At 38.3% G+C, this 17,145-nt stretch overlaps 2 protein-coding genes across 2 annotated transcripts; both read right to left on the reverse strand.

The window, feature by feature from the left end:
• Positions 1-1,975: 1,975 nt before the first annotated feature.
• Positions 1,976-6,891, reverse strand: LOC118433268. Its single transcript, XM_035845027.1, has 6 exons — positions 6,698-6,891; positions 5,839-6,027; positions 5,026-5,286; positions 4,455-4,700; positions 3,842-4,004; positions 1,976-2,588 (listed from the first exon to the last, which is right to left on the reverse strand). The coding sequence occupies exons 1-6, from the start codon at positions 6,819-6,821 to the stop codon at positions 2,255-2,257; spliced, it is 1,317 nt and encodes a 438-aa protein (XP_035700920.1). The 5' UTR covers positions 6,822-6,891; the 3' UTR covers positions 1,976-2,254.
• A 2,248-nt stretch (positions 6,892-9,139) lies between these two features.
• Positions 9,140-11,921, reverse strand: LOC110861882. The gene is made up of 3 exons (XM_022111016.2): positions 11,828-11,921; positions 11,641-11,709; positions 9,140-11,321 (listed from the first exon to the last, which is right to left on the reverse strand). Exon 3 carries the CDS (start codon positions 11,314-11,316, stop codon positions 10,546-10,548), a length of 771 nt encoding a protein of 256 aa, XP_021966708.1. The 5' UTR covers positions 11,317-11,321; positions 11,641-11,709; positions 11,828-11,921; the 3' UTR covers positions 9,140-10,545.
• Between the last annotated feature and the right edge of the window lie 5,224 nt (positions 11,922-17,145).

The raw sequence follows: 17,145 nt of genomic DNA on the forward strand, positions 1-17,145 counted from the left end.
ACGAACCCAATCCAACCACTGACCACGGACCCTCAATCTCAGATATGATTGAAGAGCCACTTCCCTTAGCCGTAGGTGGATTGGGAGGATACCAAGCTGAAAGATTTATCGAATTTAGGAAATTCGTTATTATTTTTGAAACTCCTTTTGGGGGTTCCTGGTTTCGGAGAGGGGAAGGTTACTGACCTTGACGTGACCCCTGGAGGGACCTGAGACCCATTTCTGAGCCCATTAGCCGCGCTCGTCGGAGCCCGCCCAACTATGGTAGAGCTGATAGTTTGCCCACCTATGGCAGCACCACCCTCATCTCTCAACTTTTTAAGGGCCCTCTGCTTTCTTTTGAGAGAGCCACACTTGTTCCGCCTCTTCCTTGACTCCACTGGAGCCCCAGGAGCCCTTGAGGACCCCCTGAGCCCAATTTCATCGTCGTCATCCTCCACGATGATCGCCTCCTCCTCTGCCGTAATGGCAAGCTTGGAGAGCGGTTCGTCGATCTGCATCACACAGGTAAGTGTAATCGTCATGATAATAATAATGGCAACAATAAAATTATCAACATTTTTATAAAAAGTAATGGTAGGAGGATCGACGACTATATATGTAGCCATGCAGCCCAAACCACAATAAAACCTTACCAATTCTCCTGAGTTCACCTCCATATCCAGAATCTGGTCTTCTAAGGCCGCAGCCTCTTTGACCGGTTGGTCGGCAGACCCACTGATATTATTTTTTGAAATGGTGCTTTCCATTTCACACTTTTTAATTATTTTTGAAAAACAAAAAAGACACAGAGAAATGAACACCTGTCCTGTTTCACAGTTCGCGCGCGAGTCTCACGAAGAGGGATATGACCCCATGCAAATTGCAAGGAAATTGGGTTTGGATCGGAAGACTGTGTGGCGGTGGAAAAACCGGAAATCAATTTGTGATAAAATAGGACCGGTAGACCAACAAAAGCCAGCCCTACAACAAAAAACATGATAAAGAGTCGGATGTACCGAAAATTGGGTAGTTCGGTGAGAAAATGTGCGAAGGCGCTAAGCGAGTCCAAACGGTTTTTAAGAAAAGATAAGAAATTAAGCCACCAGACCGTTCAAAATTTCATTAAAACTACAACATGGGGTAAGACTGCGTTTAAGAGTTCCTGTAAACCACTTCTTAGTGCCAAAAATATTTCTGATCGGGTGAGATTTGGAACTTTTCTCAACGAAAACGGGTACCTGACGGATGTAAGGAAAAGCGGTCAAATATCTTGTTTACGGATGAGACATGGATTGAACTTTGCCCTCAGCCTCATCACCAGAATCTACGCTATCGAACTGAAAAAAGGTCGGATGTCCCACCCACTTTAATACTGAAAAAATTACTCAAACTTATGGTTGCTGGTGGGTTCTCTTCGCGGATCTGCACATTGTTCCAGCCGGTCAGACTGTAACCGGAAACTACTACAGGACCCAAATCCTACCTATTTACTCGAAAGCCTTGGACACTAAGCTATTGTTTCCAAAAATGAAATTGATCACTTTTCAACAAGATGAATAACAATGGGTTTAAGTTGAATGAAAAATATGGGGCGCAATTTTCTTTACACAGTGTATGCATCACGCAAATTTGTGCGAGGTTCTGCTGAAAAAAATTTATTTGATTCGATTCCATTCGATCAACTGTGTGCTTACCTAAATCACTTTCACAACAACGAGCAGATTCTGTTAAATTGTTAAATGGACTCTTATGTAAACCACCACTCGAAGCGTGCTTGTCACATATAATGTGTATACTCAAAACACAAATTTGTCAAATCAACACCGCCGGTGTCAATATATGACTTAACCGCTTTGGTTACAATGTTGAATCCGGGTTATGATGATTTTGTGACCGGTAGTGATAATGTTATAACCGGACGGAAGAATTTCATTACTGCTTGGAATTAGAATTGTAACCAAGGCGGTTAAGTCATATATTGACAACGGCGGTGTTGATTTGACCAATTTGTGTTTTGCGTGTAGGGACTCACCCGTAACTATTTACTTCTCAACGTTTTAACGGATTTATTTAGCTTGCAGGTAAAAAAGTGAGAATTTCGCAATTCAATTGTGAGATTCTATTTGTACAAAATCGTATCAAAAACATGGATCCATTCTGGCAGCTTATTCCATATTAATGGTTCAAAGTTATATCTACAAAGTCATTACTACTGAGTGAGCTAAATACTTCTAACTTTACAACGCTAAATTCTGTGGGTACATATTTGTTTCTAAATCGAAGCGATATAATTTTCACATTCCGTCACTAAATTCGGAAATCTGGATAATATTTTTCCTTTAAAACGTGCAATCGTGCTTGGTAATGCCTGACATAAATGATTCTTCTCAACTTCAAGATGCCCCATGGGAGGAGGTAGTAGCCGCATTATATCTTCGTCATTCTGCCACACCTCATCGTGCACCCCGGAAAAAATTGACAACATTTGTAACGACTCGCAAGGCTTGGTCTCTGACGGGAATAGGGCTTCAATCATGAACAAGGTGGCGTCCAGATCGTAACATTTTTCGCTTGATTGATAGCATTGAACTCCATCGAAGAGAAGTCTGCAAGATGTCAACGATTTAAAATTTCATAAAATACACATGAAAAAACTCGCAACGGAACCGTTTTTCAAAGCTACACCGGGATTTATATCAAAAAATCGAACCAAACATTAGGAAGCACATGGCCCGGCGACTGGCTCCTTCGAAGAAAAATATCGGCGGCAAAGCTCAATGTTTGAACATTTTTTTCCGATTTTTCCTCCTCAAGGTGAAAAACAGGGACATATTTATGTAGGAACTTTGATCCGTAAATGGGCCATCCAACGCAAACTAAGTTATTAAGGGGTGAAAGCCCTTTATAAGATCGTTATGTCCGTCTGTCCGTCTGTCTGTCTGTCTGTCCGTCTGTCTGTCTGTCTGTCCGTCTGTCCGTTGGTCCAATAACTTTTGAACGGAAAGACATAGACACTGGAAATTTTGAACGTAAACTCCTAACGTGGTGGGACAGGACGAGTTCGAAGATGGATACTGTGTCATCGTCACCTGGGACGATGACGTCGTCACGGTGACGAAAAGTGACGAAAAAGTGTCACATTTTAGTTTTGGCATGTGACACATCATTTTTAACTATTTTTCAACGAGGAATTCGAAAATTCATGTCATTTTACGTTTGGACGTCTCCTGTGACGATGACGTCGTCACGGTGACGAAAAGTGACGAAAAAGTGTCACATTTCAGTTGTGGCATGTGACACATCGTTTTTGACTATTTTTGAATGAGGAATTCAATGGCGACCTCCATTTTGACCTCAGAGGTCATCCAAAGGTCATAGGTCATATGTATGTCAATTTACAGAGAAATTTAACACGAATTCAATGGTGACCTCCATTTTGACCTCACGTGTCACGAAATGTCACTTAGAGGTTATTTAAAGGTCAACAACAGTTCAATTTGATAAACATGTTGAAGAAACGTCAGACATGTCAATTTTAACAGATCTTGAAGGGGCAAACACAATATTGTGTTCAGTTTGACGTATGATACACTACTTTCACCCCTTGGTTACATGCGTTGTAACGATTTATTTTTGAAAATTTTTTCCGATTTTTCCTCCTCAAGGTGAAAAACAGGGACATATTTATGTAGGAACTTTGATCCGTAAACGGGCCATCCAACGCAAACTAAGTTATTTTTTTTTTTACATTTTTTCATCATAATTTTTGGCTCAATTTTTTTTCTAAATAACTCGCTCAACAATCCCGGTGTTGCTTGTCAGCAATGTGTTCCGCTGTCAATTCGATTTGTAATTTTACTCTTCTAGTGATGGAAATTGTATCGCGGGGTCATCGTCCTGCACTTGGGGGGTAAAATATCGGTAGCAAATGTGCGGTGGCCAAGGCATCTGGACCAGCTTTATTTTTCTTAATCGAGGCATCTTTGGAAAGGCAATTGTTACCTTGGGACTGTCCATGTGTGCTGTGGGGAAATCATTTTTGAGCCTGTCGTTAACGATTAATGCCTACGTAGTAGTGAGGACAGATTTTTCGCGCGAAAAGGCATTCTTTTCTTTTTATCAAATTACTGCTACAATGGAATTTCCTCAATTTCACTATAAAGTGTACCAAATGAGAGTGTTTATTCAAGTCAGTTTGAAGACGACATTTAAGTTTCTGTTTCCCCGTCTTGCTAAACTTTTTGCACAAAAATTAGTCCTGAGTAGTAAAAGCCGTCCGTAAATTACATATGTGGCGCGAAATGATGGGGTGCGGGGCTTAGGCTTCATCGATACCGCGAATACGTGACACCTGTATGCTAAAGGGGAAGGGGAGGTCTAGCAATTCGCGACTTTTGCATGACACAATTGATGGACGTCCCCCTCGGTTCAACCCGATGCAAATCCTTTTACGATAAAATCTGAATACATACCAGTCAATTCAGTAATTTCCAATTTCTCCAGAGTTAGAGAGCAATGGTTTAGTAAAACCTGGAAGAAAAATACATCTTCCCGAAATGTAGGGTATTCAATGCCCACGAAAACCACGAACAAGATTTTCGTGATAGGAATTTGTATCCAGTGAGGTTGCATCAGGAGCGGGTATTGCGCCACGATTTTTTTTGTCACCCATTCCGATCGGACGACGAGGTAGATAGATTCAAGCGATGGTGGTGCGTCTAAATACATTAAAAATGTTTTAATTTACATTTCCCGTTTTATACATACGTTTCGTGTCAAAGTGTGGTTTAAATTTCGCGCTACAAAGGAAAATTTGGCAGACGGAAAATCCCCCAAATCAAGATTTTGGGATTGAAATTTTAGTAATTATTATCAAAACTGATGGAACACTGTTCATTGACAAAATTCATAAAGTTTTGACTTTATGAATCGACAAAAATAGACAAAAATTTCCGTAGCTAATGGAAATTTACGAATTTCTCTGATTGAAAAGTTTTCCCTTGTATTGTGACATTCATACGACCTTGCATATAAAATTATTACTTTCAAGCATGCTTAAAATGGCTTCCAAAACAGGGCAAATGTGATTGTCTAGGCTTAACACGGTCAACCTTGGGAACGCCCTTAGCATTGTTTCGGACTCGCTAACTTCTTGTTCCGGTGTGAGTTCATAGCTGGACTCAGGCCCGGGATAAGTTTGGCTGCGCACTTCAACAAAAGGACAAGGCCCGTTGACCCACAACGTGAGCTCCTTGACGTTCAGAAATTGTAGGCTCCCGTCAAATACGGTGTGGATTGAATAGCCTGGAATGTGTAAGAAATTACCAGTACTTACATATGTATGTATGTATTCAGGCAGTTACTAGATTCTAAATATATTCTTTATTAGAGTTAGTTAAGAAGGACTCCAAGTAAATGAGCCGGGAGCCTATGTCAGGCTCCGGTTTTTCTGGGTTTTTGGGGGTATGATACCGATACCCCGGGTATCGAATGTTGGGAAAAGTCTTAATGTTTAACAGGATTTTTGGGTTTTTTTTGGAGCAGATTGAAGATTTTTAAACTAGAACTAATATGGGTCAAAATTAAATTTTTTGAATTAGCATAGAATTTCGAGAATTTCTTGAATTTTCAAATTTCATTATATTTAGATTTCTGATTTAATTTCTGGTGTTCAATGTAGCAAAAAATAAACTTTTGACTTGTTAAAAAGTCAATGAACATGCTGTGCTAAACTATAATATTGAATTTTGTAGTTTTACTTTAATGCGTAATTTTAGGAATTATGCATCAACCAGCCCCATATTCTACAAAGACCCACAAGAATCTCAGAAGCCCCGGAAAAACGCCAGAACTCACCATTCTTAAACCAACTTTTTGAAAATGCCACGGAGGCCACGAGAATTTCCAAATCGGGCACAAGTTTTGAAATCTTTGCAGCACTTTCTTTTGAAAAACAGCGCCTTGACGCGTCAACATTTGATATGCATGGCCCCACAGCTGGCCAGAGGGCAGGCGGCAGTAGGGCCACAACGGTCGGCCCAGCACCTGTATCCAATAGATATGTAGATGATTAACACCAAATTACTCAAGCCCACATTTAAGTACTATCAGGCCCAGTTCAAGGAAATGTGGCGCCCTAGGCATAAATAGAATGGGGCCTGAACGCTAATTTGGCGCCCAAAATTTTTCACCATTCTTATTATATATGTTATCCCTACACAAATTTGCCTTTTGCATTTAATTGCATTTGCACAAATCACTACGTTTGCAAAAAATGTCATTGAATATTTGATACAAAAACATAGAATACTTTTTACAAATTTGTACTTGTTGTTTTGCATGATAAGTTATAAAACTCCACAAGCTTCTTTTCATCTATGTAGTGCACACTCTAAAGAATTTTTTGATGATATTGTTACCGGCGGAGGTACTATGCAACTCTACCGCGTGGATAATAATTTATCACTAAAGGGTAGCATATAAATATACAGAAGCTAAATCCTGCTCAGCCCCCAATGTCTATGCTGACGTAATAAAAATATCACCGATACCGGAGGCAATTTCTTACCCTCAGAAGACAATTTGTTACTATAGTGTTACCACACGGTAGAGTTGCATAGTACCACCGCCCTTAACAATTATGTCAAAAAATTATTGAGAGAGTATTGCCTTGCCCGCCCATGCCTCAAACGGGGCCTGGTGGTCATCCAATTACCATTATCTAGCCTAGACGAGAGCCAGGAATCCAAAAAGAAATATCTGCCGTCTTCGTCTCGCTGATGAATATATTTCCTTGCCTCGCACGCCCACTCGGCGCAAACGAAGGACAAATTAATCATTTCGTGCTTATCCCACCCATTCAAACGAGGAGGAAATGTTTCGTCTATTATTATTTCAAACAGTCTGGAAACAATCTAGACGAAGATATCACAAGTAAAGTGTCCCATTCTACTCGAACAATTTTTGAGAATTTGGTGTCACAAGCCAGGAAAGGATACATAAAACAAAACGGGTTTCGAAGTACTTTAGAAGAATCAATATATTACATCTGTCTGCTTCCTACACTCAAAACAAAAATTTGTCAAATCAACACCGCCGGTGTCAATATATGACTTAACCGCCTTGGTTACAATTGTGATTCCGAGTTGTAGTGAAATTTTTCCGTTCGGTTATAACATTATCACCACCGCTATCAAAATCATCCTAACTCGGATTCAGCATTGTAACCAACGCGGTTAAGTAATGTATTGACACCGGTGGTGTGGATTTCATAAATTTTTGTTTTTACCGTAAGAGCAGATTTAGGGTTGAAAATTTCACTGTGAATAAAGTGCTTATGTATTTTGAAAGCCGTGTTGGTTCGTCTTTCTTCAGCTTGTGAGAAAAAAATTCTTAAAAATCGTTCCAGGAGAGGAGAACACTCTCTGTATTTATTATAGGATTAAATATCTATATAGTTAAAGATATATGTATATGTAGAAAATCAGCGAATTTACCACAAAGTTTTTCAACGGATGCTGTTCCCCCATAGTCACAAGCCTTTTTGTCTCGTCTGCCATCTATTAGTCAAATACAATGTAAATATGCCCCTCTCTAATTAACAATTAGTGTATGTAACAATAAACTAAAGTACTTTATCATTACGTAGAACTATTTATGTGAGTTTCTTCTCGAAATATCTATTTCCTTGGTAAATTTTTCCCTTTCACAACAACAACACACATGTTGTTCTAGTAGGAATCGTTAAGGGATAGGAAACAAAAGTTATAACCCTTTCACTACATAAAACGATGAGGATCCAAACGGACAGAACTGTTAGGTAGGTACATACATGCATCACTCTTCCCATTCAAGCATTGCCTTAGGGCCCAGTCACATTTGCGTTTTTTGCTGCGTGATGCGACATTTTTTGATGCCACATCACGCATCACCATCGTTCACATTTGCGCCAAAAAATGTGGCAGCAAAACTTCTGCTGCGCGCAGTTTTTGCTCTCGCATCTTTTGCTGCTCGCCTGTTCACATATAATTTTGCAGCAACATCAAATTGCTGCCGCAACTCATTTTCCTCCTGCGCATCTCAAAATCTTGCGGCTTCTCCCAGAGAAGCAGCAAAGTAGAATATTGTGCATCTTTTAGTCAAATCGTTATAAAATCTGTTTAAAAACGTTAGTTCGCTTGTTTTTCATTGATTTTGATGAATATGCACTATAACTAGCCAAAATAGTTTTCAAAAATTTCTTTTTCAATGTTTGGATTTATTATGTCGACATAAAAGCTGAAGCGAACAAGTAAATGAAGGAAATCAAAATGAAAAAAAGTAACAAACACCCCATGTCGGATACAAGAGCACTTTTTATTTTGAATTTCTAAGACAAATATGTTCACATGAGTTGAGAATATTGTGAAAGAGTTGCAAAACTATTCACATTTGACAAAATTAATGCAGTGTGAAAAACTGCCGCATCTTACTTGTGGCGTCAAAATGATGCGGCAAAAAAATGATGCAAATGTGAACGATTTTGCATTTTTTGATGTGGATGATGTGGAAATCAACATCAACATCAAAAAATGCCGCATCACGCAGCAAAAAACGCATATGTGGCTGAGGCCTTAAGGACAGGATGCACATGTACATATGTACATAGGTATGAGTCAAGTTCCGGTGTATGTATATTTATGCTCTCTCTTTAGTAAACTTGCAATATGACCTCACCGGAATGCTACGGAATTGTAGTAAATTTTTTGCCACATTTTGACTAACCGCAACAGTGGGGTAAGGATATGCTACAAGATGGTAGCAAATTTACTACAATTCTGTAGCACAACGCAACCAATCCTGTGTGAGGTCATATATAGACACCCCCAGGAGCAATTTGCTTACTTTTTATTCTCGGTGTGTTAAATGAGGACTTGCAGGATTTCTATGATTATGCCGCGAAATGGAACAATTTCCGTGAATATTTCTTTGCAATCTGGGGTTTTTCATAATTTATATGTAATTTATTCTCAAATTTTGTGTGGCATGACAGTATTAGAAAGACAGTATTTAAGTATCAATTCAAGTTTCACGAATTATACATATTTATATATTTATTTCAATGTTTTTAAGATTAATTAAAGACATTGATTAAAAGAAGTAATCGATAATATATGAATCGGATGATTGAAATCTTTATTTTTAAGATTTTTAAAGAAAATACCAATTAAGTCATCGGAAACATCTTCATAATATTTGAAGCTATTGTACTCGGACGAATTTAAGTTTGACGTTTTTGCCGCGCAATCCAGCACCAATGATGGGGATGGATTATGGTACAAAAACGGCAAACTTAAATTCCTCCAAGTACAATAATTGACAGTTTGCATTTTCCGAAATTATGTCACGCTTCCATGTCGACAAAAATAATTGGACGGATCAAGGATTGAGACACGTTTTAAAAATGGATTTCGAATTTTTCGAAATTTTTCGAACTTAGAATTTCAAAAAAGTACAGAAAAAAATATTGGTAGAATTTTAAAATTATTGAAATCACCAGAGTCAAAACTTTAAAAAATCCTTATTACTTTTTTATAATTCTAAGTTCGAAACATTTCGAAAAATTCGAAATCAATTTTCAAAACGTGTCTCAATCCTTGATCCGTCCAATGATTTTAATCGACATGGAAGTGTGACATAATTTCGGAAATCGCAAACTGTCGATATTACAAGGTTCCGAAGAAGTTTCGAATTTTCCCGCCCAGAACTCCTAATTAAAATTTTTGCTTGTTTTTTTCAAAGAAAATAAATAAGATTCCGGGCGGCATTAGTTAAAATAAGGCATAATCACAAATTTTGGACGGTCGGCGGCATGCAAACGGAATTTAATCGAGTCCATTTTAGGAGGAGAACGTGCGATGTTTGCCACGCCAAATTTTGATGCCCTTCGGATGCGTTGTAGGACTTAAGCAGGACCGGAAAAGGGAAGGAGGGTTCGACTTTATGGGTCCATTTGGGCCGGCCACACCTACCGAAATGGGGACCAAACGCTAAACTGGAGGCATTTCAAATTCACGAAAAACCCAATTTTTTCCTCAGATTCAAAATAATAATTTCTCTCTTCAAGAAATTTCCTCTCCTCTATCCAAAACTATACTCCACTTTTTCAGTTTTCAATAGCAGTCAAAAATTTAAAAACTTTAAAAATCTACAGTTTCGTATTGCATCGAGCAGAAGAACTTTCAAAAAAAGTTTAAATTATGTATAGAAATCTGAGAATTTTCGTGAATTTAAAATGCCTCCTGTTTAGCGTTTAGTGCCCATTTAAATGGGTGCAACGGGCCCACATGGACCCATGAAGTCGAACCCTCCTTCCCTTTTCCGGTCCTGCTTAAGTCCGACAACGCATCCCAAGGGCATCAAAATTTGGCGTGGCAAACGTCGCACGTTCTCCTCCGTAGATCGAATTCCAATCTGAATACGGCCCATCTTCAAAAATCAGTGATTATACAAAAATAAAATATTTTTCATATGTAATAAGTTTCCTAAAATTAAGTTAATATTAAATATTTTAGTCAATATTTATCACATCGTTTCCAAAATGGTCGCCTCGAGTTGATCCACGTCCAGATTTGTGTCATCAATTATCACCTGATTTTGCCCCTTTGTCAAAATTTGCTGAATAATTTCCAATTTTTTCTTGTAATCTGTAAGTTCCGAATTTTTATCTTTAATAATTTCTTCCAAGCGGGAAATTTTTTCCTCTTTGGCATCGTTCTCCGCTACAAGATTTTCCAACCGTCGTTTCGCCGCGACGCGATTTTTTCTAGCCGCGATCGCATTCCGGATGTCTTTTGTGATGGGTTCCAATTCATATTTGTTTACGCGGGGAGCAGTTTTAGGCGCGGGTTTTTTCAATATTCGTGGTCGGCCCCGCCCTCTTTTTTGAGGTGGTGGCGATATGATGTCTCCTAATTGTGTGTCTGTTGCCTCAATATCGACTGGAGATGACGTAATGGAAGATAAGACCTCATCGAGCGAGTTATCTGGTTCTGATGATGACTCACTTTGTGACGTGGGCTCATCAAGTGATAAGAGAGCTGCATGGTTTATCAAATCTGAAAATGGCAAGGTGACGTCGAGGTCGTCCGTATCCATGGCGATTGAGCTGTCGTCTCGCCACGCCACCAAGGAGGTCAAGGTTGACTCGAGGTCAAAGGTGTGACCTTGGTCCGTTGTCAGCTCGACAGCACCAGCACCGACCGGAAACGATGTGAAGTCAATCTCACCATTCTCAATCGAGGAGAATGGTAGATAATTAAAATCACCGTTTTCAAACTGATGAGAGGGATTCATTAGTTCTGCAATTGAAAAATTGAAAACTTATTCTTCCATAATCACAAAGGAACGAAGCATGAATATTTTTGTACACTCTGAACAAAAATAATTAAAATTTTCCCACCCGTTGGACAAAATTTGCAAAATTTGTTGGATAAATTTTACACATCGGTTGGGTAAATTTTATTCAACGTTGGACAAAATTTACCTTTCGGTTGTGTCCTCCCCTTTTTATCCAACCTTGAGTAAATTTTAGTTATTTTTGTTTAGTGTGTATGTACATATACTTGGTGACAATTTTGTTACCACGGTGAAAAAAAAATCGCGACATAATTTACTTACCAACTTTGTATCGTATCTAATTGACACGGTCGCTGTGCTACGATGTTGTCAAAAACGTTGTGATGTTATCTATAAATAAAACAAATTGTTAAAATTTATTTTTGTAAAATCTGACTTTAATTTACATATTTGACATTATAATTGATTTGTGCATCATCCTTTAACTTTCAATTATTTGCATATTCACCTTTCTCCAGAGGTTTTCTATGTTTACTTCCTCTCCAGACTTTTCCCCATCTCCACGGAGGAGCAAAATTAAGTTGTTATTCCGCGTAGCGTAGATTTCGGACTGACGAGAAATTCGCATGATTCCGTATTTAAAGGGAGAAAATCAACGTACAAATTAAATTCGCAATAACACCGTGATACGAGCAGGTTGCCAAATTCTGTGCAAATTTAAAGCAAGCTGGAAAAACAAGTGTACGGAAAGGATTGACAAATACCCTCGTGACGATGCGATATGGCAAGATTGCAGCCTCGCGAATTATTTGGGGAACGTTTTTTCGCGAAAATTATGCGATGAGTAAGTACCAGTATTTACAGACATACATAACTTGACTGCGATACGTGGTGAGACCTTACATAAAATATGTCATCGATTAGTTAAGGGTGTAGGTAAAGGGTGGCATTTTTACATAAACATGATTTTACAAAAGTGCAGAATTTGAATCGTAATGTCTCGTCAACGTTAACTTGGTGATGTTTTTTGCGCACGGTCTCTAGTGTACATTTGATACATATGAATGTATGCAGGGAATAATAATAATTGATTGGTCGTAATAAATATGTATTTTCCGTCCTGGTGACGATAGGAATTAAGAATAGAAAGCCTAACGCATTTAAAAAATTATGTATAAAGTTTTTGTACATTCAAAATTCACGTAAATTTTTGTAAACCTTACGAAGCGAAACAAGAGTTAATGTAAATATAAATATGCATTTTTACGAGTCAATTAAATTTGCACCTAATGTATCAATGTATGTATGTACTGATCTTTGCGATCAGGATTGGGAATGATTTATTATCATGTAGGAAATGGTTTAGCCATGCCTGGATTTCGTGCATTTCCTAAACTTCCTGAGAAACAGGTAAGGAAAACCCCTGGGTTTTGCCATTGAAAACCCATACCCAGGGGTTTTACCTGGGTTTTCCATGTAGTCGGGGTAGTCGGGGTTTTGGGGGTAAACTGAGCCAGTGGCCCAGGTAATCAGTTGTGAAAATAATTTGGTTATGCAATAATTTTGCAGCCAAGCTGCTTATTAATTTTATTTTACTAACTAATTAATTTGTAGACTTGTTAGTAATGCCCAGTTATCATATTTTATTAAATTCGAAAACCCCGACTACCCCGACTACCAATGGGTAGTGCTCAAATTTGCTACCCAAAACCCACCAATACCCGCAATACCCCAAAAACCCGGGGTAGCATACCCTGCTGAGAAATTTTTTGAATGTTCCCGAGAACACGTGTAAACTCCTGATAACCCGCATACATGGATTGTAAGCATTACGATGCACTCTTCTCAATGAAGAAAATATTGAGTAATCCTTATGAAAATGGTGCCTGTTTGAGTGTAAAATTTATCTCAATGTAACGTTCAGCTTGTGGAAAGATAACACGTTATCAAATTATTTGGGGAGCGTCGTCTCCTACATCCACGTATGTATGTATGTATGTATGTAAAGTATACGATACGTAGTTATGTAAATTTCGATGTGCTAGAGGGCCATGCACAAAGAATTGGGTCGACTTGTGCCCAAGTGCGACTCAAGCCAGGGTATCGTTCCTGTGTTCATTACAACATTATGGGTAAAACGGCATAGTGGGGTTTCAAAACCGACCACGTGGTTAATGCAGCTACCGTCACGGTGGAATTTATTCCCTCGTCAGGTTTGATAAGCTACATATGTACATGCGTTTTGATATCTAGTATTACACCAGGCTTCAATTTGAAATGACAGAAATGAACGTTCTCAATCATTTGGTATATGCACCTCGTGATAAAAGGACTGTGGCGACGTCGCTGCTTTGTATGGTTTTTAAGGCAACGTCCACATGCGAAATAGGTCAACATACATGTGAATGATATGAAAGGGGTGGTGTAAAAACCTGCACTTTTTTAAAAACGTAATATACGGGTCTCCATTACAACTAAAGAAACTGAAGAACTACATATCTTGTAAATAAAGCCACCACCGAATATGCTGCATCTTTGCAAAGCGTGTTTCTCTTGGAATTCGAAAGATTATATTCAAAATCCTTAAATTTTTGGATTTATTTAGGCGACTTGTTGATTCCTAAATTGCAAAAATTTTAGAACCACGCCCCCTCCGGGGTAACATTGCGCCAAGAGAGGGTTTGGTTGGAAAGAAATTTTGAGGCACATTTCTTAGTTTTTCGTGACCCAAAGTACATCTTTACGTATGTATGAACGGTTTACACCCACACCTAATTTTGCAATTCATTCGGTGGCCGCGGATGTGGGGAGACATGTCCCCACACAGATTTTCGTTGGGATACGATGCAGCGCATTTGCTCCCACGGTCTCGTGTACAGGAATTAAAAAACGTCGTCCCAGGGGTCGGAAAACCCCGGGGGTTTTCTAGAAAATCCAAACCTCGAGAGTTTTTCGAGGGGTTAACTCCGCAGTTTTTGGGGGTTTTGTGGGTTTTTGGGTTTTTGTGGGTTTTTGTAGATTTTGGGGCAGGTTGAACCAAAATTCCTAAAATTATATATTAACGAAAAACTAACTTAATATACGAATTCAGCATGCAATTTTAAGCGTTATCATTGACTTTGACTGTTAAATCTAAACTTCATGTTTAGCATGTAAACCTGGAAATTCAAGTCTCACATAAAAATTCTAAAAATTCCATGATGAATCCAAGAGTTTAATTAGCATTGATCTAAGATGTAGTTTAAGGGATTTTGTTTCAATCTGCCCCAAAATCATACAAAAACCCTGGAAAAACCTACAAAAACCCACAAAAACCCGGTTTTGCGAACCCTGGTTCGACCAAGTCAACCCACAATTTAAAATGGTAATAAATTTCTTAAATTTTCTTAAAAATTTTGCATTTTTTAAAATTTCAGGTTATACCGAATATTGCGTTAACTTTTTTCTCTAAATTCTGGATTTTATTTAAACTTCTTCACCGTAGAGATAAATATGTAGGCAAGTGTAATTTTCGAGAGCGGGTTATACGGATAATGTCCCCACCGTCCAGATTATCTTCCCCGGTCACTGCACTCATTGCACATTGTACGATACAATATAGTGCATTTTATCTATTGGAATGCTTATCAACATATTTATCACTATCCCATTGCGGACTTACTAGGTATACTATTTAGGTGGGTGGAGAGTTCATATATGCCAATATATGTAAATATTGCACACTATATAGGTATGAAAAAACATTTAAAGAAGATCCACTAACGTCGCGGACTGCCCCGTAAAAGGCGCGCTAGGCGGGAACACAGTGAAATCATTTTTCGAAAAAAATAGTTTTGAATAGATCAAAGTATAAGCTTTCCATTGATATATGTCACCAATTATTGAGTCATGGCTATGACTAGAAAAACTGGGGTTGAAAGGAAAGAGTTGACAAAAGGAGTGAATGAGTTTCATAAAAATAAAGCAGTGTTTCCAAAATTGCATGACATTTTTTCAAACAAGAAGGTATTTCTGAATCCAACATCTACTAATACGTAAAAAAGTATGAGGAATCCAATGAAGTCAAATTCAAAGTCCCTACTGGTCGACCTGCAAAGCTAGAGACGACAAAAGTCAAAAATCGGATTTAAAAAATCTTCAAAAATCATCCATCAACGACTACGGCTGTAGCGGCAAGTAAGGTCAAGATTTCAAAACGCTATCTGTGCAAAATCGAAGTCCAGCAACTAGGGATTATAGCGAGAACGAAAAAACCAGCCATAAATTACAAACCAACCCGACAAGAAAGAATTCATAAATGCTACAGGAAATTTCTGAAGAAGATTCGGGGAAAAGTGGTCATCATGGACGATGAGCCCTACGTCACAGCTGACCCTTCAAATCTTCCAGGAAGGCATTTTTTCCATAGTTCCAACCCCAGTGAAGTAAAATATGAAGACAAAGTCCAAAAGAAAGACGAATTCCCAAAAAATGAAGAATTTGGCAATGTATCTCCAGCGCCGGCCATTTTTCCGATCCCGTCGTTTTGGAGGGCACTGCAAACCAGGAGGTTCATCTTGAATCATGCATTAAAGGGCGATTGGAATCGTTACTTACCAAAGATCATAAAAAAATAAAGTTTTGTTTTGGTCTGACCTCGCAAGGTCCCATGACGCCAAAAAGGTCACTTAGTACCTACATATGAAAAAAATTGAATTTGTGCCATAAAACGAAAACCCACCAAATCTTCCTCAACTGCGACCAATTAAGAAATTCTGGGCGCTGACTACATCCTAACATTCTAAGGTTTCAGAAACGCCAGACACCTTACGAAAATTTAAGAACAGATGGACGAAAATTAGCTAGGAAGTAGGTGCAGTCTGTGGTCGGAATTTGACGCGAAATCTGAAGAAGAAAATGCCATCTGTAGCAGACAGCGGAATTATATTATTAAAATTTGAACTGTATGGCAATCCAAACCCTTTAGTAGTAAACATATGCAATTTTTGTGAAATTGCATTAACTGTGTATAAAGTTCTGAGCATTTTATTGCGTTAGTCCGCGACGTTAGTGGATCTTCTTTATATAGCATTATTTGGAATTTTGTGCTCAAATATGTTTCCTTATGAAAAATTACAGAATTTTCCAAATAATGCTATATTTGTGCTTAAAGCTCCTTAATTAGGAAAATAAAATATATGTGCCTAGATTTGCAAAAAAATATAACAAAGAAATTGCAACATTTTGGCCCATTTCCTATTTTGGACACTTTTTGTGCATTTTTAACATTTTGGGCGGCTAATTTGGACAGTGATTAGAACCGTAGCGAAACGATGTCTCCGCCAGTGGTGGAGAAAGAGTGTAATCCGTAATGGTCAAAAGCAAAAATTTCACCTTTGTTAAAGCATTGAGAAAATTTCTAGACTTGCGTCACTTGAATCGTCATTACTTTTTCAAAAGTGATTTTAGCACGGAAATTTTTGCATATTTTTTCATACCGATATGGTGTGCAATATTTGCATATAGTGGCATATATGAACTCTCCACCCACCTAAATAGTATACCTAGTTAGATATTTTTCGCATTGATTTCACACTCAGATAAAATGAAGCCCATTTCTATCCAGTTCAAGTCTAAAGTACTACTCCTAGCCAATAATTCTTCTCAGAAGGTGATTCATTCTACGAGAGGAAATAATCTATCAAACTAGCGTCCAAGAAACGGTATGCGAAAAATTAAACATTGCTTAGCAAATGGTCGCCTAGAAATGTATTAATTACTTAAATGTCACTAAAACAATGGGAATTTCTTAATTTTTACTTCAATTTAGTCAATAGAAATCAACCC

The sequence above is a fragment of the Folsomia candida genome, unplaced genomic scaffold (assembly GCF_002217175.1).
Source record: "Folsomia candida strain VU population unplaced genomic scaffold, ASM221717v1 Fcan01_Sc046, whole genome shotgun sequence".
Classification (NCBI taxonomy): Eukaryota; Metazoa; Arthropoda; class Collembola; order Entomobryomorpha; family Isotomidae; genus Folsomia; species Folsomia candida.

Coding starts and splice junctions, on each gene's coding strand:
- LOC118433268 (XM_035845027.1), bottom strand. CDS start 6,821: ATGATTAATTTGTCCTTCGTTTGCGCCGAGTGGGCGTGCGAGGCAAGG. Junction 5,287..5,838: donor AAAAAGTTGGTTTAAGAATG/GTGAGTTCTGGC, acceptor TACACATTCCAG/GCTATTCAATCCACACCGTA. Junction 2,589..3,841: donor CAATTTCCATCACTAGAAGA/GTAAAATTACAA, acceptor GACATCTTGCAG/ACTTCTCTTCGATGGAGTTC.
- LOC110861882 (XM_022111016.2), bottom strand. CDS start 11,316: ATGAATCCCTCTCATCAGTTTGAAAACGGTGATTTTAATTATCTACCA.